At 34.7% G+C, this 22,265-nt stretch overlaps 2 protein-coding genes across 2 annotated transcripts; both read right to left on the bottom strand.

Annotated features, from left to right (window-relative positions):
* Nucleotides 1-491: 491 nt before the first annotated feature.
* Nucleotides 492-4,951, bottom strand: LOC127809900 (disease resistance protein RPV1-like). The gene is made up of 3 exons (XM_052349069.1): nucleotides 4,309-4,951; nucleotides 2,778-3,567; nucleotides 492-2,660 (listed from the first exon to the last, which is right to left on the bottom strand). Exons 1-3 carry the CDS (start codon nucleotides 4,842-4,844, stop codon nucleotides 2,649-2,651), a joined length of 1,338 nt encoding a protein of 445 aa, XP_052205029.1. The 5' UTR covers nucleotides 4,845-4,951; the 3' UTR covers nucleotides 492-2,648.
* A 1,448-nt stretch (nucleotides 4,952-6,399) lies between these two features.
* LOC127810506 (very-long-chain enoyl-CoA reductase) lies at nucleotides 6,400-11,971 on the bottom strand. Its single transcript, XM_052350026.1, has 4 exons — nucleotides 11,621-11,971; nucleotides 11,479-11,518; nucleotides 8,041-8,795; nucleotides 6,400-6,780 (listed from the first exon to the last, which is right to left on the bottom strand). Exons 1-4 carry the CDS (start codon nucleotides 11,687-11,689, stop codon nucleotides 6,712-6,714), a joined length of 933 nt encoding a protein of 310 aa, XP_052205986.1. The 5' UTR covers nucleotides 11,690-11,971; the 3' UTR covers nucleotides 6,400-6,711.
* Between the last annotated feature and the right edge of the window lie 10,294 nt (nucleotides 11,972-22,265).

Below are 22,265 nucleotides of genomic sequence, written 5' to 3'. Positions count from 1 at the left end.
TGTTGATAAGAGCTTGTTTAGGATTGTTTATTAACAAGAAAAATAATCAATGAACTTGTCTTGATTATCATCAAAGTAAGGAGGGATAGGTTATTAGAGTTTGTTAATAATCATAACCAATTTAGTGAAAAAATGGAAGATTTTATTTTTGCATCAATGATCAATTTTTCAAATCAATTCTAAGATTATACCTTGAATTGGATACTTGCTTAAACTATTTTCTTGTTAATTCATATCCTTACATTTGTTTTATTTTAAATTGTTCAAATTTCAAAACACCCAATCATTTTTTTCTATTTATTTTAATACATCCAATGGTGTGCTGCCACCTAAATATCATGATTGTCATCAATCTCATGTGAGGCATAGCACACCCAATCGTGTGCTGCCACCTAGGCGTCATGACTGTCATCAGTCACGACACAAAGCATTATTCAAGGAAAAGAGTGATGAGTATTTGCTAAGTTAGATGCAGTTTAGGAGCTAGCGCATAAAATTGAACAAGAAGACTGATCTCATTTGGGCTCTTTTAGAGATCGCCACATCATCTTTTCAACCCTAATCAAGAACATGAAGTTTTGCTTCCAATTAATCTTTTACCTTAATCATATCATCAAGAAGCAAAAGGTTACCCGGTTCCATAGGCAATTCAATGAGCTCGACTGCTTGAAAAACCACAAAGACGAAGATGGTGATTTTTCCAGCTCACAAATGCTTCTGCAAATTGATAAATGCAAAAAAATAAAATAAAAATAATTAACATAGGAAATGGAGATGGCAATATGGATATGCCCGTGAGTCAAGAGTTGGTCATTTTATTTAATTTAAGTTTATTTATTTTATTTAGATAATATTAATGGATATTAGTGAGTTAGTTTGTTGTTAGTGTCTTTCTATTTTTTAGCTTAGTGGATTTGTTTGTCTATTTAATAAGCGCTTAAATTGTATTAATTATTATGAGGAATGAAAAAAATTATCTCTCTCTTGAATCTTTCTCCTACAGCTTCTCTGCTCTTCTTTTCACTACAATTTACAGCAGGATTCATTCCCCCTAAATTCCATCCCTATCAATGGCATTAGTGCCAGTTCCGACCATGGATGTGGTCCTAACTCAAATCGAGTCTAGGTTATTCCAAGTTCAGTTAACTCTCGAAATTATGCATACTGAACTTCGATCTATCCCCAAACTCTTGAATCTATCGTCTTCCTCTGCCAAGACCAACAGCAATAACGCGGCCAACGCTCGCTGCAAGATGGTAGCAGCTCCTGCGAAGTCGACCATGATAGTGCCAATCCTAGCGCCAACAATCCAACAAGGGCCTTTCCAATAACCTAACAGCGACAACCACAACAACAATGTCTACTGGTGTGCCTTTTTAGGCGCTTTCTTCCACTCCTTCATCGGAAAGATTAACTCACCGTATAGTTCTGGTGTATGGATCAAAAAGGAAAGTATTTTCCGACAAAAAAATATCACCAGTGGTTTTCCTTTTCCCTTGAGGACAAGGACAATTTTTAAGGGGGGGGGGGGGGGGGGAAATGATAAATGCAAAAAAATAAAATAAAAACAGTTAGCACAGAAAATGGAGATGGCAATATAGATATGGCTACGTGGGTCAAGAGTTGGTCATTTTATTTTATTTAAGTTTATTTATTTTGTTTAGATAATATTAGTAGATATTAATGGGTTAGTTTGTTGTTAATGCTTTTCTATTTTTTAACTTAATGGATTTGTTTGTCTATTTAATAAGGGCTTGAATTGTATTAGTTATTATGAGAAATGAAAAAAATTATCTTTCTCTTGAATCTTTCTCCTACAGCTTCTCTGCTCTTCCTTTCACTGCAATTTGCAGCAGGTTTTCTTCCCCCTAAATTCCATCCCTATCACAAATCTCTTGGATTCAGATGTAAAACTCTCTCTCTACTTCTCCAATGGATTCATATCTTGTGCAACAGCAACCTTCTTCAATAATCAAGTCGTTTTCTGAGGCTGGTAAGGCCATGCATGACCCATGAGAATGACTGAATCGTAAGACAAAAGAACACAAATAATGTAGAATCAATTTGCTCTTCTTCTACATAAATTTAATCACCAAAACTAGAATGGAAAGCAACAAGCAATTTAGACATACCTTGGTTCCTTTCCAAACTTGTTCAACCTCTGCTATTACCAACATAACATACATACCCATTATAATTCTTTGGGAAATTCTTCATAGCTTCCAGAGTTCAAGATAGAGAAGTTCCACATCAAGAATCATTGCAAGGGCGTGCAAATGGCATCTGATGGTTGCCTAGAGAAATCGAGTTGTTCTCGTTTGAATGATCTGTGCAGTTTCATCATCAGTAGCTCACCAAAAATATTCTGGGACTTTTTGCATCATTACTGAATAGTGGTCCCTTATTTAGACGTGTTCCATAAACATTTGCATGTCAAGCACAAGGCCTCTCACTGTTTCTATACCATGTTAACAGAAAATTTGGCAACTAACAAGCATAAAAGGAAAAATAAACATATTAGAAATGACAAGCATGTTTCTTACAGTTGGGTGTAAGAATCATTGTGATGCCAGAGTCTGCTGCATTCTACAGGCTCTTCCGGTGATTCTTGGCAAAACTTCTCTTTCCCCATGTCTCAAAGTGCATCATCAGCTTGTCATCTTCACCAATCACCAAGACAAATTATCAATAAGATTCTAAACTCCAACTGCAACCACTACCCTCATTCACCTAACCATGTAAGCCTATAAAGAAATATACAATGAGTAGTAACTTACCTTGAGCTTTTTAAGGATGTGACAGTCCGGCATTGCTTCCAATTTCTTTATTGCACTTTCCCAAACATCTATACTACTACCAGACATTGATGACCCCAAGGTTTGAAGGGCTAAAGGAATCCCTCCACAAAGCTCCAGAACTCGTTGTGAGAGCTCCGCATAACCCTCAGCAGGATGGTCCTGTCCATAGGCATGCCAACTAAAGAGTTGAAGTGATTCTTTATCATCCAGCTCCTTAACCTTATACTTCTCATGCACATCATGAGCCTTCAGCAATTGCTCATGTCTCGTTGTTATGATAATTTTGCTTCCCGGATAAAACCATTGTCGCCTCCCAATTACGGCATTCATTTGATCCAACCGATCAACATCATCAAGAACAATAAGAACTCTTTTGCAAGATACAGCAGTTTTAATCCTAGGGAGTCCTTCATCAACATTGTATATCTTTTCAGCTTCCCTCTTTAGCATATCTGATAGAAGTTGCCTCTGTAGACGAACCAAACCATTTGGTTGTTCTGATGCTTTTCTTATATTTGCAAGAAAGCTGCTACAATCAAACTGGTCAAAGTTTAGGTTGTATGCAGTTTTTGCAATGGCAGACTTCCCTATCCCACTCATGCCATAGATTGCTAATAGACCAACTTCAGTTGAACCATCTCGTATCCACAAATTTATGTTTTTCACTCGAGCATCTATACCAATCGGGTGTGGTGCAACATTCAGAACAGTGTGGTTCAATTTCCTTTCAATCACTTTTATAATTTCCTGGATGAACCTTCCTTCGTACCTACACATTGCAAAAGGTAAGCATGTCTTTAGCTAATATGACAACGTGTTAACACTCTCTGCATCTTGAGAAACTAAAATGATCTAACCTTTTGCAAACCATCAGACATTCAACTGAAATGGCAAAGGAGAATTTAAAACATACAACAGCACATAATAAGTCATAATTCCTCTAGGTGGGGTCGGCTAATTGGAAACATTAAGAAAAATGTTTTTTTCTTTAATCGGAAACATAAAAGAAGAAAGAAAGAAACCAACACACCAAATGCAAGCTAGCATAGAACTTTCCATCAATTGTTTTCTCTTTCCTGACATATAAAACACCATACTCATTCATCATTTCAATGAATTGAACTTTTGCCACCGCGATGGCATAATTTTGTCCAGTAATTACTTCTCCAAAAAGCCATGTCTTAATTTGGATAGGCAGATTTGAAGCAGATACTGTAACTTTGTGCAGAGCCATGTAGTTTCAAGGATTTTGATAAGAGAGATTGTGCAAAAATAAGAAACTTAAAGCATCAAACAATACGGTAACTGAACAGAAAATTATAGTGCTTAATCAAATAAGGAATTTAAAGCATCAAACAGTAAGGAATTAGAATAAGACACTATTTACACATTCGTCATTTCACTGAATTAACATAAGGAATTTAACGCATCAGTTTTGAAGAACTTCAACAGAAAATAGTGTCTAATCCAAAGAAAATAGTGCCCAATTAAGCAATTTGGAGGAAATTACCCATCAACTTCATTCTCCAGGACCTTTCCCCCTAGATTTGCAGCTTCAGTGAGAGCTTCCCTCCATTTCTTTATCCTGTCCGTCCATTCGGCTCTTCTTACACCTGTCTCCACCTCAAACTCCTTTTCATGTTTGGCAAAAGCTTCACCAACAGCCCCAGTCTGCTTCCTCACATGAGACGGATCTAAATCATAGAATATCGGCAAGATAACCTGTCTAAAGCTCCTCATCCGTTCAACAATCTTGACGACTTCATCGAGGCACCATCTCGAAGACGCATAATCTTTGGAGAACACAACAACAGAAATCCGTGACTGCTCTAGAGCTTTCTGAAGCTCAATGGTAAGATCTTCGCCTCTCTGAATCTGATCGTCATCTAAAAAGGTGATGATTCCTGCTTGCGCTAGGGCCTTGTAGAGGTGGCTGATGAAGGTCTTGCCGACGTCTTGGCCTCTGAAAGTCAAGAACACCTGATAGTGGCGTTGCGACGGGGAAGAGGAGAAGGCGCACTGATCTATTGCAGTGGCAGCAGCCATTGATGATTGAACGAAGCCCCAAGAGATGGACAGAGAGATGACAACACCGATCGTCAAAACGGTGGGGATGAAAGACAGATGCTGGAAGAAATTCTGATCTTCTCTGTAATTTTTCAAATTAGAGGGAGGTGCCTGTAATTATGCCAAACCTCAAGGCTAATTTACTATAATTTATCCAAAATAATAATGATATATTAAAAATTCTTTTTGTATTATTAATATTTAAAATTAAAGAAAAATACTTATTTGTTGGGATAACGTTTTGGAAAGTAACTAGTGAACGGGTATTTGGACCTTTTAGAACAGGGGCAAAATGGTCCAAATACCCATTTAAACTGCAATTTTGATCGAATCGTTTAGCATTATTTCATAAATAAACACCCAGATAACATTATTTGATAACCCAGTTTAAAAATAATAATGGGTCGAAAAGTGTCATCCAGTTTGTAAAATTGTTGATGCGTTGTCCATGTTGAACAACATTTAGCGTTTAAGTTTTAAGGTGAAGGGAAGGGTAGGCCTGAAGGCCAAGCCCACCCCCGTTGTTTGACCGCTCATGCCTTTCATCGTTAACCCCATTTGCTCCCCTTATATCACGACTAGCAATATTTGTAAATCATTGATTTTGTGTCTGATCAAAAATTTAAACTTAGATTTATAAAAAATCGAGCATTAGATCTTGTTGATTTTTGGGCATATTTAGTCGATAGGGATAAGGGTATTAGGTGGTTGCCTTTGATCGCCAAAAACAACCGACTATGATGGCCAATGGCGACTGCCAGTGCATTTACGCAAGTGTTGGGTCTGATCAAAAGTTTAAGTTTAAATTTATAGATATTCGACCGTTAAATGTTGCTGATTTTTTGTTATGTTGGTCGACGAGAATGAGGGTGTCAGGTGGTTATCTCTAATAGTTGAAAATCACCGGCCAAAATGACTAATGATGATTGATAATGCATTTTTTAATTTTGATTAAAAATTAAATATATATAAAAATTCAGCCGTTAAATCTATCTTATTTTTGTGTATTTTAACCCTCTAACTTGAAGTTTCATAAGCTCTGATTGTGAATATCTCTAACCACTGTCCACTAATTATGGCTGGTTTAGGCTACTCATTCAATGAAATATTATAAAATAATTTTTTAAAAAATTTTAAAATAAATACGTTTTTTAATTTTTTATTTTAAAAAATAATTTTTTAAAATAACAAAAATAAAACACATTTTCAAAAATCTCAAAATACACATTCAAAACATAAAACTAAAAATAAATTTAAACGAATTAAAAATAAATTTAAAAGTCAAAAGTGAAAATTTAAACACGAAAAAAACAGTCATACGTTTTAACCCTACAATAGTCTGAAGCATGCATACTCTCTAGGGCATTTTTATACGCAACATTACCCTTACTTTGCACAAAAATTGTTTCTACGACTTGAACAATAAAAATGGGGAGTACATTGGCCTACAAGGCATGCAACTCTTACATTGGCCTTAAAGACTGGCATGTTGAATAAGATCAGAATGCAGAAGGATGCAGATTTAGAGAAAGAATAACAGAAAAAGGTGGTCAAATATATCAAAGTTTGGCCTACAAGGCATCTATATATCTGCTGCAACTCTTACAGCTCAAAAGTTTCAAACAATTTGATAGAAAACCATCCCCCTGGCAAAGGGAAAAAGAACAACAGCTACAGCTAGTTCAAAAGATGACCTAAAAATGGAAGAGCAAGAAGGTAATATGATATGATCCCATCCATATTAGCAGAAGATTCTGATAAGAACAGCCTTTAACTACTTTAAACCATATGCTTTGCTCAAAACCTCTTAGCTAAAGGAACCTTTAAGAGTCTGTCTGGTTAACTCCTACAGGAATGGGGGCAGGATGACCCATCGCCGGGGATACTTTGGTCGTCCCTCCTTTCCATCAAATAGCTGCATCAAAAAAAAAAAAAAAAAAAATTAAAAGGGAAACACAAACATTTAATTTAAAAAAAACAAGGAATGACAGAAAGGGAAAAGAACAGCAGTTAAAGAGTAGGAGAGATGAGTGTATTTTGTATCTGTTTGTTCCTGAATACTGTCAACTAATAACACAAGTAAACATCAGCATGCTCGGGCTGTCGAGCAATGAAGATAAGTTTCTGCATTTTAGAGATTGGCTGGTTAGATTATTTTGGAAAAGGAACACGATGGAATGAAGTTCAGTTAGCCAATCTAAGGCACAAAAATCCATAGATCTTGAGCATGCACTGTTGCCTTCCTACATAGTTGCAGTAGATACCGATATTACTTTAAGCCATTAAAGGAAGGGCTTGCTGTCTAAATGTCACAGTGAGGTAGTTTAGCATTTGACACAATGGTTATAATGCCAAAACAAATCTAATCAATAAGCAGGAATGCATGAAAAAGCATATCTAAGTGAGATTCACATCATATGGGACCAAATTTAGAGATTGAATCACCCGAACAACTAATTTGCTAGACACAAAGATATTGAATGGAGTTGATTCCTATGCAGTTAGTCAATCTTCAAGGCCAAACAACCACATTACTCTCAACTCAAGAATGCAGGCAATGCCCTCAATTTTTCTGTATGAGTGAGATACACCCGGTGCAGAGGATCGGATGAAGCTTCGGGATTGGTTCCAATATGGAGTCTCAAAATGAGCAAAGAAGTTTTTTTTAAATATGAGTTAGTCTTGGTGGTTTCAAGTTTCTAGTGGACTCAAAAGTTGTAAAGATATAAAAGAGCCAATATCAGCAGTCTCAAACAAAGAGGAGGTTTCTAAGAAACTTAGATGACTGTCCGGAACTCAACCAAATGGTTCTCCTCATCCGTTATTGTTGTCTTTGTTTTTAGAACACAAAGTTATATGAGAAAGTAAGATTAAGAGACTAAGATCTCTGTTCCAAAGGGCTACAGCTGAATAAGGAACCTGCCTTTGGGGTTTCAGGTTGTTGGGGTTATGGTACTTCAAAAATAACACAAATAGTAAAAGCAAAAGGATAATTAGAAATTTGAACTGTTTGTTTTGTGCATCTGATAAACAACACATTCACCGAGACAAAAAAGCAAAGCAAATCCTAATCAAGGAGCCCAAACTTTTAAATGCAGAGAATAGATCCATGAGTTGGATATGCCAAAAAGTGGCATTGGAAGTATCTTGTTAAGGAAAAGGGAAAGAAACTAACCTTCTTCAGACGACGGTGCTTAGTCAGCGCCCAGTTAGTCATGATAAGAGCAGCAACCACAAGAAAGACATAACCTGCAACTGTCTGAGTTGCAATATTGAAGCCAAGCCACTGATAAATCTCCGTTGTGTAGTTTGCACATGTCACGATATTGAACAAAAACCCTTGTGGGATTTGATATCCTCCATTGCCATCAGGACTCCGAAGATTCCTCAGCAAGATGTGGCAATAGAAGTTGGACAATTGACAAACTAATCCAAAACCAAATCCAATCTTCATTTGGATGTCAGGAACAGGTGTATAAAGTGGGTGATTCACATAATAAGCAATATAAGAACCAAATGTCCAGTAGTAAGCACAATTCCGGAACACATTAGATAGAGGTGAGGTTGCATGGCTGAAGCGGTGAACAAAGAATGTCTCCATGATGCGTTTGAAGTAGTGAAAACACCAGTAGTACAAGGCATATGTCTGAACTGGGTGGATGACTCGGTCTCCTTTGTAGCCAAAATATTGATACACAGGGAAATAGTAAAAAATTGGATAGATGAATAGAGGGCCTAAATACTCGCAGAAGAAAAGTACACGGTAGGAAACTTGTGGACCAAGGTCCTTGAGCACCACAGACAACTTCCCCGAGTTCCCATCATAGTATTCCTTGAGACTCTTCCTGTAGTAAAGGACAACAGGCTTTTCCTTCGATCCAGGTTGGATGGGTAGGGTCAGGCGCTGTCTAGAAGGATAGTATTTTCTCGCTGTTGATACAAAACATGTATATCAGGCTACTGAGATCAGAAGAACAACAAAAGCAACCAATACATGGAGAGTATACAAAACTTAAAATAAAACAAATAACAAGAGCCTAAAAGAACAAATGCAAATGTAATAAACAAGTACGTATACTCAATAGCTTCTGTTACATCCGTTAAAAAAGGCTATACCCATCAAAATAAACATGCGAACTGTTATCTCATGGTCCTCATTTTTATATTCTTTCATCACAGAGAACGGTTCGTAGGAACAAAAAAATTGCCACAAACTGTTCCTAAGCTCTCTATGAAATGCATCATGCATGCACTATATAATACACCAATTATAGAAGAGCATCCCCCCCCCCCCCCCCCCCCCCCAACACCTCAAAACAATAGAAAGAAGTAGAATAAAATAATAGCCATGCATAAAAAGTTGGAGTCACCTAGGGAAACCAACATGATCCTTGTTCTATGACTTGATATTTACTTAGGCTCTATTTGTTTTATTGTAAATATTTTACATTAAAAACATATATATGTTAAAACAATATATGTTATACATTGTTTGGGGAAATGTCATGCTTCAAAAATATTTTTCATCTTTTTTTTTTTACATTAAATATTTTATGTTAAAAAAAGTCAAAACACTAGAAAATCTAATAATTTTTTGTGTGTATAATCATGATTCCTAGCCACAATAGTGAAGTTTTAGTTTTGGTCTCAAAACCAAAAATAATTTACCAAACTTTTCTACTTAAGTCATTTTTTACATTCTGATATAGTATGTTACATAAGCAAAAACAAAACAGACCCTTCATTTAACAATCATGAGATGTGCAAATGACTTCAGCAACTACATAGAGCTCAAATAAGCATAATCAACTAATGATTTTATGGAAGAAGTAAATTTCAGGAAGAATGAACTCAAGAGAAGCAGTAGAGATGCCAGACTTTCAAATTTTCCACAAGTGATATCATGCTTAAAAGTTGACCAGGGAGAATCTCTAAACTGTCTCATCACTGCACATGTATTAGTTAACCAAATAAGCATTTCTACTCAGGTCAATTAGATTAGCTGTTAAGGTCCAGCAAACTTTAAAAGTAGGAGTTATCATTTTGAATGGCCCTCACAACCAATTAGATTAGTCCTTTTTAAATGGCCCTCAAAACCAATTAGATTAGTCTTTTTTAAATGGTTCACAGTTAATGTATAGGAAAAGCCACGCACAATAACATTGAAATGGCTTGTGAGGCACATAGGAATAAAACTTATAAAAAATTTTACTGAGACTATGAGTTTGAAGAGAATCAATTTAAACAAATAGAACCTCCCAAGTAATTGGGAAGGTGCTAGTCGAGTTCTGCTTAACAGAAAACTTCAACATTTTGGTGAGAGATCAGTAAGTAATTACTTCTTTGGTTAACAGCTATAACTGTGAAATTCCTCACCTCATGATTAATTTATCAGGGTATAAATTGAAGCTAAGAAGGCCAACTAATATATGTCAATCCCACGTACTTCAGGCATGAAAACATAAACAGAGAAAGGCTATAACAAGGAACAAGTAGTGACTAGATGACAACGAAGACAACAATAACAGATACAGCCACTGAACAACTACTATGAGAAGGTTTGCTGTGTTTGTGTCAGAAAATGTTGATCACCCACACTCAGTGGACATCCTTTGTCCTCCAACAATATTCGCACACATGTCAAGCATGTACAACCACCAAGCCTTTATTCCACTGTGTGGAAAAAAAGAAAATCAAACCTCAATAACAGACACAGGCACTGAACAAATGTTGATCACCCACACTCACTGGGCATCCTCAGTCCTCCAACAATAATCACACATGTCATACATGTTCCATTCATTACTAAATTGTTGAAAACCAAACACTTCTTCGGCACTGGTATCCATTAATCACCAGTTTGCAATGTATCATTTGAATATAAATTGTTAGCTCTGTCCAACTAAAACCACAACAACCTCTTGTTGATATAAGGGTTTTAAATGATTCACCAAGGCAAAAGTAGTTGTGTATCAACAAACAGCTGGGTTGCATCCTCAAACAAAAAGCATGCAAGACAACCCAAATATTATTTCTAAAACCATTACGTAGACTCCCTCCAAGTACAACAACATGACCACAACATTTAAAAAAGAAAAGAAAAGAAAAGAAAAGAAATGAGGTCTATTCATATTCAGCTGAGCACACGCAAACCATCACCTTGGATGAAATGATAAAAAATCTATAATATACGGGATCCAAAGGAAATTGATCTGGTTCACTAAGGTTAGCTTAGTGACTCAATCCAAGACTAGTGGTTGTTAGGCAAGGAAAGGAGGAACGCCTGAATAATCAAAACGAAATTCACTACATGATCTTTTTCTTTTTCCATTTTCTCTTCTTGTCATAGTGAAAGAACAAGTACATAAATCAGCCAGCATAGCCGTGAAATATTCAATCAGACCCTAATTAAGTTTAGCCTTTAAATTTAATTTTTTTTCTGGGTCATTAGGGGAAGGAATTACATCATTGCTACCAGAAGAATCAAAAGAGGACTAAAATCATTTGCTAAAGAATGATCCCTTCCAAAAATCATCCGCATCTTCCTCTCCCTCTTTCTATGAACTTACATACGAAAATGTAAAAATCACACAAGCATAACAACAATACTTACTTCGCCGGTGAATCGCTTCCTGCAGATCAGCCACCGTAGCCTGCAAAACAACCCAGACCGACTCAAATCCAAAAACCCACAAATGAATTCTAAGTACACATAAATCCGGAGAACAAAAGCCGTCCCAGTTGACGAAACTCACGGAGTCATCGAGCTCAAGTCCCCCCTTGACGACTTCCTTGCCGCTGCGCGAAACCACGGTCACTTTCATCTTGGGAGACCCAGCTCAAGAATCAGAATGAGCAACGCGAGAGACAGAGAGGGCTTCCGATCTGGCGGAGAAAAATACGAGCTTGATATGCAATGGGTCTGAGAATTTATGCGAATAAACAAACACTGGACAGAGAGCGTTGGAGTGAATGAGAGAGAGAGAGAGAGAGAGAGTTGGAGTGAATGAATTAATGGCGTGTGGTTGGGGCAGATGAGCTAATCCTAGTCCCAGTTGATGAGCCACCACCCCTACCTGTCACAAACCCAAACTGGGAAATCTTTCCTTTTTGCCCTCGTCGAGTTATATGAGATTTGCCCAAATTGAGAGTGGAGCGGCGGGGGGTCAAAAATATTATTAGTACATATTATGTATAAGGGGATCAAAGATATTATTAGTATATTATTATATATATTTTGAATTATATAATGATATATTAACGTCTAAAATATCTTCACCGAAAATATGAGACACAATAAAATAAGATGTATTTATATTATTTATGTGTCTTATGTAACCCAAAATGTACATAAATAATATACAGGTAGTATGATCTAATTGAAATAAACTCCATAAGAAAATACCTAAATGAAACCTTTTACTATTTTACTAGGTTTGGTTGTTTATTTATATATATATATATATATGAGAGTATAATAAGGTTCCAATAGAATATTTAATCAGACTCTATGTTACACAGAAACACCTCATAGGTGTTGTTTTTCCGTTTTCGAAATGTTTCGAAAACGTTTCTTATTTCTGTTTCGGACCCTATTTATGGCTATTTTTTAAAAAAACGTCTATTTCCACGTTTTTCGTTTTTGATAGAAAACGTTTTTTATTTTTGTTTCCGTGCAACATAGACCAGACTTATGAGTATAGATGAATAATTAAGTATTTGACCTAAATTTTTGTATAAGGGAATGTATAGGTATACCCGGATGAGTTGCCAGTTAGTAAAGTATTATTTTCATTTCTTTGGGTGTTAAATAATATTTTTTTTATTTCTAAGTACTAAAAGAATATTGTTCTATTTTTGTGGGTATTAATAACATATTATTTTATTTTTAAGTGTTAATAATATATATATTTTCTAATTTTGTCCCAATAAGTATCATTCTTATTCCAACTAATTGTCTAGTACGACTCTAACAAGGATTTCTAAATCGTTCTCTATTATATTATAAACAATTTGCTATCTATTTTGATTTTGTCAAGAAATTTGTATTTGCTCCAATAACACTCCATATTCTTTTTTCTATTTGACTCCATGTTTCATTCATTTATTAATAAACTTTAATTTTATTTATTTTACCTTACATATAATTCTTACTATACAAATTAATAATTAAATACACAAAATAATCAAATACGCACATACTCAATAATTAAATACACCAAATAATCAAATACGCACATACACAAACTCAATAATTAAATACATAAATCAATAATCAAAATATACAAATACACAATATCATTCATTCAATACACAAATAAATTAAAAATTTAGAAAAGGAATCACAAACCAATTTGGAAATCGGATGAATAGCAAGTTGTAGCAACAAGTTTACTGCCGGTCGTTCTGCTCGTTGTCGCCACTGCCATTGCTTGTCCCTACCACCTCTAAATCTGGTCAACCTCTTCCAATGTTGCTCGTTGCCTTCCTTGGTCTTCCACTGCAACTACAACTCGTTTTTTCTGATGTTGATGGCTGTTGTGGGAAGGTGAAGTGGGAGAGATGATGTTGTCCTTAAAGATTTTAATGGCCACAGTTGGCGACCCCTTTGAACTTCATTAGAAATTTGGCAAATCAATTTGACGATGGCGAGCGCTATTGGAGGCATGATTTTGGGGTTGATTCTCTAAATTTGGCGATGACAATTTATTTAGAAAGCTCTTGAGAGACGTTTGGTATAAGAGAAATTTTATTATTTATGAAAATGTTAGGTTAAGAATTTATATTCTCATGTTTGGTATAACTTTTTTATAAAAAGAATTCTGTGAAATAGGATTCTCAGGAATGATTTTTAAGTAACTTTCTCATAAAAAGATTTCCATGAAGGGTTGGGAATCCAAGTTTTTCATAGACTTGGGAATGTTTTTAACAAAGAAAAAGACTAAAACACCCCTAACCCTTTTATAACTCCATACAAGCATATTATATATATTACATATATATAATATATTTATATTATTTATTATAAAATATTATATATATATATTAAAGTAGATATTCATGCAAACATATATATTATGTATATATATTATATATATACACACATGCATATATATACATAATATATAAAAAATAACATTTTTTTTTACTTTCTAAAGATATTGTGGGTCCTAATATTTTATATAGTGGAAGGAATTTATTATTTTTAAATAAAAAATCAAATAAGGGTAATTTTGAAAAAAAAAATATGAATTTTCAAGAATGTTGCATTTAAATCAAACATAAAATTCCTAAAAAAAAATACTCAACATTTTTGAAAATGTTTAAATCTAAACAAACATAGAATTATATAAATTCTGAGAATCAAAAATTTTCAAAAGCATTCTCAAGAATTATGAATTTCAAGAATTTAAAAAGTTCTCCCGTACCAAGCGTTCCTTTGGAGTCAGCCTAATAATAGGTGTTGGTGAGTTATTATTAGTCATCCATATCTTAAAATTATGTTTATCTGGTGTCATTTATTATTATTGCAATTGTTTCATACAAGCTAGACATGGCCACGGTTCATGAACCGCCGGTTCCGGTTCAAGAAATCTTTGAACCTGAACCTGAACCGAACCGCCCAAGGGCGGTTTGGGACGGTTCGGTTCCGGTTCCGGTTCGTGCCGGTTCGGTCAACGGTTTGGACCGGTTCGGTCAACGGTTTGAGCCGGTTCGGTCAACGGTTCCGGTTCCGGTTCAAACCGAATTTTTTTAATTTTTTTTAAATATTGTTGTATTCAATTTTGGTCCTTGTTCCGTTGTTCGGTTCGGTTTGGTTTCGATTTTTAATTGTTAAATGTAATTGTAAATATAAATATTCTCAACCATATTTTTAATAAAAAAACACTACTAAAAATTGAAGAAATATAAGTAATAATTTCATTAAAAATAATTAAAACAACTAAACAAGTATGTAATACAAGTAATTAATTTTTACAAATGTGAAAAATAAAAAATAAAAAATAGAATTAGACTTAATTTCATTAAAAAATAATTACAACAAAAATGTAATACAAGTAATTAATTTTTACAAATGTGAAAAAAAATAAAATATGGACTTGGATCCTACGCATCTTCATTGGAGTCGGAAGTCGCCGTTGTTGAACCATCATTAACCCATTCGTCAGATGATGATGAATGGATAAGTTCTTCTTGACGTCGCATGTTAGCTCTTTCCCAATCATCGAGGCAAACTTGAGCTTCCAATGATTCTGGAGCCAATCTTGATCTTCTTTCGTCCAAAATGTTGCCTCCACTACTGAATGTTTGTTCAACGGCTACAGTTGAAGCTGGAACTGCAAGAAGTTGACTTGCAATAATTGCAAGAGTTGGAAATGTCTCCTTGTGCCTTTTCCACCACTCCAAAATTTCAAAATTTAAACCTGTATCATCACCAAACTCAAAAACTGTGGTTAGATAAGTTTCGAGCTCCGAATGTGAGCTCGATCTAGGTTTTTTCCTCCTTTGATCTAAAAATTTATGACCCCATTTCATTGGTTGGGAGGAAGAGGAATGCGGAGCCATGGATGGAAATGATTCTTCACTACTAGGAGCAATAACATATGCTTCATATAATTGATTGCATAAAGTTCTAACCTTAGAAATTATAATATTCACATCAATTTCTTCATTATTTTCTAATCCTAACAACGAATAATAGTTAGACAAACACTCAATTAAACCATCAAATTTACACCTAGGATCAAATACCATAGTAACAAGAAAAATTTCAGGAATAAATTGATAATAACGTAACCATTTTTCTCTCATTTCTAAAACAGCATGACAAATTTCTTCAACATTAATTCCTTCCATTAATACACCGGCCACATTCATTGCTTCTATTAAAAATTGATGTGAAGTTGGTTTATAAACACTACTAAGTGTATGAGTAGCATCATTAAAAATTCGTAAAATATTCAAAATTGAACTACAAACATTCCACATAGTTGGAAAAATAGGATATTGTGGAATATAATTTGCTGCAAAAGAACACAATAAATCTTTATATTCAAAAGATTGATTAAGTAATTTAAAAGTTGAGTTCCAACGAGTAGGGACATCTTTTGAAAAACGTTTTGGGGTTTGACCATTGGAGGTGCAAAAATGTGCCCATGCTTTTGCAGTTCGAGGGTGTACCCAAATATAAGAAATAACATTTCTAATTGGATCTAAATAAGAATTAAGTGACTTAATACCATCTTGAACACATAAATTTAAAACATGACATGCACATCTAACATGAAAAAATCTTCCACCAAAATTTGATTGGCAAATTCTTTTCAATTCATTAATAGAAGCAGTATTAGCCGATGCATTATCAAAAGAAATTGAAAAAATTCTATTAACTAATCTATATTCTTGTAAAATTTGTTGAATTAATCTACAAATATTTTCAGCATTATGACTTTCATCAAAACATCGATACGCAAGAATTCTTTTTTGTAAAACATAATTTTCATCAACCCAATGACAAGTAATACCCATATATGAATGAGTTTGCCAATGATCACTCCAAATATCACTACAAATAGAAACATTAATATTATTGTTTTGAAAATATGTTATCAATTCAATTTTTGAGTTTTTAAACAATTTTAACAAATTCCTTTTCAAAGTATTTCTAGGAATTGATTTAAAACTAGGATTAACAAAGTTTTGACAAAATCGAGTAAAACCTAATTTTTCACCAAAACTAAAAGATAAATGATCAATTGCTACCATTTCAGCTAAACCAGACCTACAATTAGCTTCATTATAATGAAATAATTGAGGAGAGTTTGAAGAGGTAGCAAACCCGGATATTTGTGTTTGATCGCGGCTCAATCCAATCTTGAGCGGGTGCTTTGTTTGCAAATGTCGGGCGAAAGTACCATATCCACCTCCTTGCTTGAATTTGTATACCTGATTACAATAATTACAAGATACATCAAATTTACCATCTCCTTTTGGTGTTTTCTTGAAATGAATATTAAAAATATCAGAAGTAGAAATTTTTCCACCTCCCTTTTGTTGAGTTTCACTCTCTTGTGTTTGAAAATTTTGAGCTTCAAACTCAACATTTTCAACATTTTCAAAATTTCTACCTTCACTTGCCATTTTTTTGAAAAAAGTATGATAATAAAAAAATATAATAATGATAAAATAATATAGTAACAAGTAATAAATAATTAACAATATAATTGAATAAATTGATAAATAACAAAATGAGAAGATTGAAGAAATTGAAATTAAAATATTAAATGAGAGACAAAATTGAGAGAATAATAGTTTGAGACTTGAGAGAGAGAGAGAGAGAGAGAGAGAGAGAGAGAGAGAGAAAGTGTGAAAAATGAGTGGGGGAGGGAGGGGTATATATAGATAGGAATTATAAAATTTAAAAAAAAAAAAAAATTGGCTGGGGGTGGCAGCCAACGGTCCAATTTTGGACCGTTGGGGGGAGGGGGGGGGCAACGGTCCAAAATTGGACCGTTGGGGGAGGGGGGGCACGGCCGCACGGGGGAGAGGGGGCACGGGGGAGGGAGGGGGGGGCACGGTCGCACTGGGGGGAGGGGGGGCACGGCCGGTTCCGCGGAACCGGCGGTTCCGGCTCCGCGGAACCGGCGGTTCCGGTTTTCCGGAACCTTGAACCGGAACCGGACCGAATTTCGCCGGTTCGGTCCGGTTCTGGTTTCGGTTCCGATTCGGCCGGTTCCGGGTCCGGTTCCGGTCGGTCCGGTTCCGGTTCGAACCGCCGGTCCGGTTCAATTTTGGCCATGTCTAATACAAGCCCATGATGTATGGTTCCTACCAGGATGGATGGTAACTATTTTTGTCACTTGTCATAATTGGTCAAAAACTATTACTAGCTTCTCGTTGCTTTTACCCATTTGATTGATAGAGTATAAGTAATTACTTGAATAATTATACATCTTGTTTTTGAATGCCCATAAATAATTAATTATCTAGTGCACAAGTTATGCGACCCATTAAGATTTCACCCAACTAATAAACCATCAAACTTGTACCAATTTATCTAACATGTAGTGGTGAGAAAGCTTGTGCTATACATGAAATTAGAGTGGATTTGATTACACACATTTATTATAAAAAATATATATATAATTATTATACATATTTTTTATGAAAATAATCAAATTCTCTTAACTTTTTTATGAAAAAATATATATGGTACAAGCATTTAAAACTTCTTTCCATGAAATTCATTTTTCAAGGAGGTGGGAGGGTTTTTGTTTTCTAGATAATCATTATCTAAAATTAAATTCTAAATAATGTAATCAAATACACCCTTAATGTTATTTTTTTAATAAAATAAAATTATAAGTTTAAATTATATGCTTTGGGAGACCCTTTTTAGGACTTCTCCTAATTATCTTAGGAGATCCTTTTGATGACCTCTCTTGGGTGCATCTAAAAGACTCTTTTGGATTAAAGAATATGTTAATTGGTTTATGAGATTTTTGCTCGAACATATGAAATAGACAATCTTGAAGGACTCAGATGTTTATTTCCCTAACAGTCTCAATTTGTATAAATAAAGTTATTCCTCAAATCAAGATATGACTAGAACTCCACTAAGACTATATTTTCGTTACTTCTACATACGCTTTTGAATACTGACTTAAGTATCGGAAGACTTGCATGATAGACACCCTGTACTCCTTCTTGTTTTCTGTCTCGTAAGTCTTCTAGATATAAGCTTGAGAAGGATACTCTCCCGTAACTATAAATTTATTATTATATCTAAACAACATTTATGTTTTTATTCTCTTTTACATCCCCATCCTCAAATTTTTGTAAGGCCATCTCCAACCATACTCCCTATCTCATTCCCTATTATATTATAAATAATTCACTTTCTATTTTAATTTTGTTTAAAAAATTGTGCCTATTCCAACTACACTCCATATTTTCTTCTCTATTTCACTCCTTATCCCATTTATTTATTAATAAATTTTAATTCTATTTATTTTACCTCACTTATAAATTTTATTACTATAGAATTTATTAGTTATTTGATAATTTAATAATAAATATGATGGTATTAGATTTTTATAATATTTAATATATTTGTAAATAAATTTACTAATATTTTTTAAAAATAATTATTTAACAATACACGTATACATAATCAATAATTAAATACACACACAAAATGAATAATCAAATACATAAAATAATAAAATACATGCACACACAAAATTTATAATCAAACACACAAAATAATCAAATATTCGCATACAAACAAATGTATAATCAAATACACAAAATAATCAAATATTAGTATACAAAAAAATGTATAATCCAATGCACAAATTAATCAAGTATTCGCATATAAACAAATGTATAATCAAATACACAAATTAATTAAAATATAATTAAAACTCAATCCTTCAATATATACAAAATTTATATAAAATACATAATAAAAATCACAAGCCTAGATGGAAAACGCAGTGGCTAGATGCTAGATGAGGGAGTCGTCGCCTCCATTGTTGTTGCTGGAGCCACCACTGCTGCTGCTGGTAGCTGGATTTGGCTTTTCTCTGGCGCCAAATCTAGTTCTTCTCCGCCGTTGGTAGCTAGATCTGGCGTCGCAGTCGTCACTGCTTATCCTAGTCGATGCTCCTTCTTCTCTACTGCTTCTCGCTACGGCCGCCTTAGTTGCCTTGCCGATTCTCCTTCTTTTCTTCTGCTCGTCACCTCGGCCGCTGCCGTAGCTCGTCTCCACCATCTCTACTGTTATTGCTCGTTGTCGTTGCTGCTACTACTCATCGTCGGAGTTTTCTTCAACTTTCAGATGAAGCAAAGAGTCGTTGGAATCTTCTTCAAATCTCACAAAAAGCCGTTGGAGAAATATAGGAAGCCAAAAATCACTCCTCAATTGTAGGGAGCCTTTTGAAGCTCCTTAAAAATTTGAGGACGAAATCGCTAGATAGAGAACCCCAATGAAGAGGTTTCCAGCCATTTCCTCCTCAAAATTTGACTTAGAGAGGAAATTTTACCGGTGTTGGAGATGGCCTAATATGCTATAAAAACTAAGTTTGAAATATTGGAGACACAATGATCGAGAAGGTTACATAAAATATAGTAAATAAGTTTTTATTTTTTTATATGAATTATTTATTATGAAACTTTTAGATATGATAAGAGTGGTTAGTTTATTAACAATATAGAAATTAACATTTTAAAATAATTTTAGATTTTAAAATTATAAAAAATGGGGATGAGAGACTTAGGATATTAGTTTATTAATACAAATAGGAGGAAGAGGTATAAATCAAGCGCCCAAGGGGCATAGTTGGTGGTCTTGGTGACTCTTTTAAAAGTCTACTCCATCATTGTTAGAGTATTGATCTGAGATAAAAAACGATGACCACCAAGTTTTTTGATTTATCTTCTAAACTATCTGTTAGGTCTCGGTAGCATAGGACGTCTGTGAGGGAACGTAAATCCCAAGGGGTATAAATCAAGGTTATTAATTTTGTTTTAGCTATCGTTTTGAATTCTTTATTAGAATGAGATATTTCGATACTAGAGCATTTGGGCAGTTCTTTTCAAAATTATATATATGAGTATATATAAAGTACTTAATAGTTAATATATTAATAATATATTTTAAAGAGAAAAAAAAAAGATTTTTATAATGATAGTCTCACAACATCATCCTAAAATTTAAATTAAAATCATCAAACGCTGGTAAAACCCTTTGAATTTTGAGTTAGAATAACTTCATCTTCATTATCAAAGTTTGACGGGTATCTCGTCAATTTATCCTAATATTTAATATTTAATATATGATAATATATATTTAATTAATTATCCATATTCGAACCGATGACAACATATGTAATCAAACTGAATCTAAGTTTGGATAAGGATTCATGTTAATAACAAACCAAAATTGTCTTTGAATTTGCTTATTTCTAGATTTAGGTTTAGTTTTATAACTTTGTAACTTGTTATACGTATTTTTCGAATTACATCTTATGGATCGGGCTCAACCCTACAAGCCAACTCAATTGCCTGAGGCCCAATAGACTCCAACTTGAGCTCGTCGGAGCAGGCTTACGCATCGTTGAAACTAGAGCTCGAATCGCAGGGCCAAGCGAGCTCCAAGTGATACTTCTAGCAAGCTTCCAGCCACTCTTCTAGTTCGCTAGCCTAACTAATCAGCTCACATAACAAGAAGACCACAAACCAAAAAACAGTGGTGGACTAGGTGTTGTCCCAGCTAGGTCATTCAGGCCCAACCTATTCCCATCTTCTCAACCCATTTGTTTGGCCCATGTTAGGCCCATCCTGGTCCTTGCAACTAGGGGTGTGCAAAAAAATCGTCAAATCGCGGAAACCGCCCGCACCAAACCGTGCAATTTTTTGGGGGTGCGGTTCGGCACGGTTTGAGAAATTCTCAAACCGTGCGGTTTGCGATTTGTGATTTTTTTGGTTCGGTTAAAACCAAACCGGCCAAGTAGTATATTAATAAAAAAATTAAAAATATCTAATAATTCAAAAATTAAAAAAATAAATTAAAAATATATACTTTCTTGACCATGAATTATATTGTGGATTTTTGTGTTATTTTTATATTATGAGCATGTGGTTATGTTGTAGATTTAAAACTTTTAAATTTGCATTTTTTATTAGATAGTAACTTATTTTAGTTTTAAACTCCAAGATACTATAAAAATTTAAAAATTATGATTTTATGCATTGATTTTTATATTTTAATTAAAAATTTATAAGTTAGTAGAGGAAACACCAAATGAAACAATAAAGAAGCACCAAACCGCGGAAATCGCACCGCAAATGTGGTGCGGTCTGGTGCGGTTTGTGCACACCAAACCAGACCGCGTGGTCTAGTTTAATGCCAAACCGCACATGCGGTTTGGCTTATTAAATCCTTCCCAAACCGCACCGTGCACACCCCTACTTGCAACAACATCATTGCAACCATTTTTGGATTTTCGCGCGCTTGTCTCAGATCTCATCCTCATTAATGGCGGATCTCATCCACATTAATGAGGATCCCATCGACACCTTGCAACCGCCTAGGCGTCTTCGTTGGCTCCAGATATTCTGTCTCATCACCTACAAATGTACGATACATGCAAGATGACATCTTCTTCTCCTATATATTGGCCAGCTTTCTTGAGAACCAGTGTATGTTCTCTCTGCTAACTTGCTGATACTCTGCATCTTTATACTCATTTACTTATTTGAGTGTCGGAGTATTTTGCATAGGCCAACTGCCCGGCGGATCAATAAACCAAATCACACCCTATACCATTCTCCCTTTCGAATTGATTACATCAGTGCGAGCTAACGAATCACAATCGACTAATCCCGAACGTCAAC

This window comes from Diospyros lotus, chromosome 9 (genome assembly GCF_014633365.1).
Source record: "Diospyros lotus cultivar Yz01 chromosome 9, ASM1463336v1, whole genome shotgun sequence".
NCBI lineage: Eukaryota > Viridiplantae > Streptophyta > Magnoliopsida > Ericales > Ebenaceae > Diospyros > Diospyros lotus.
The sequence above is the reverse complement of the archived record's forward strand: the minus strand, read 5'-3'. Positions and strand labels throughout refer to the sequence as shown.

Coding starts and splice junctions, on each gene's coding strand:
- LOC127810506 (XM_052350026.1), bottom strand. CDS start 11,689: ATGAAAGTGACCGTGGTTTCGCGCAGCGGCAAGGAAGTCGTCAAGGGG. Junction 11,519..11,620: donor GACTTGAGCTCGATGACTCC/GTGAGTTTCGTC, acceptor GTTGTTTTGCAG/GCTACGGTGGCTGATCTGCA. Junction 8,796..11,478: donor GGAAGCGATTCACCGGCGAA/GTAAGTATTGTT, acceptor TTGTATCAACAG/CGAGAAAATACTATCCTTCT.
- LOC127809900 (XM_052349069.1), bottom strand. CDS start 4,844: ATGGCTGCTGCCACTGCAATAGATCAGTGCGCCTTCTCCTCTTCCCCG. Junction 3,568..4,308: donor CTGGAGAATGAAGTTGATGG/GTAATTTCCTCC, acceptor TGCAATGTGTAG/GTACGAAGGAAGGTTCATCC.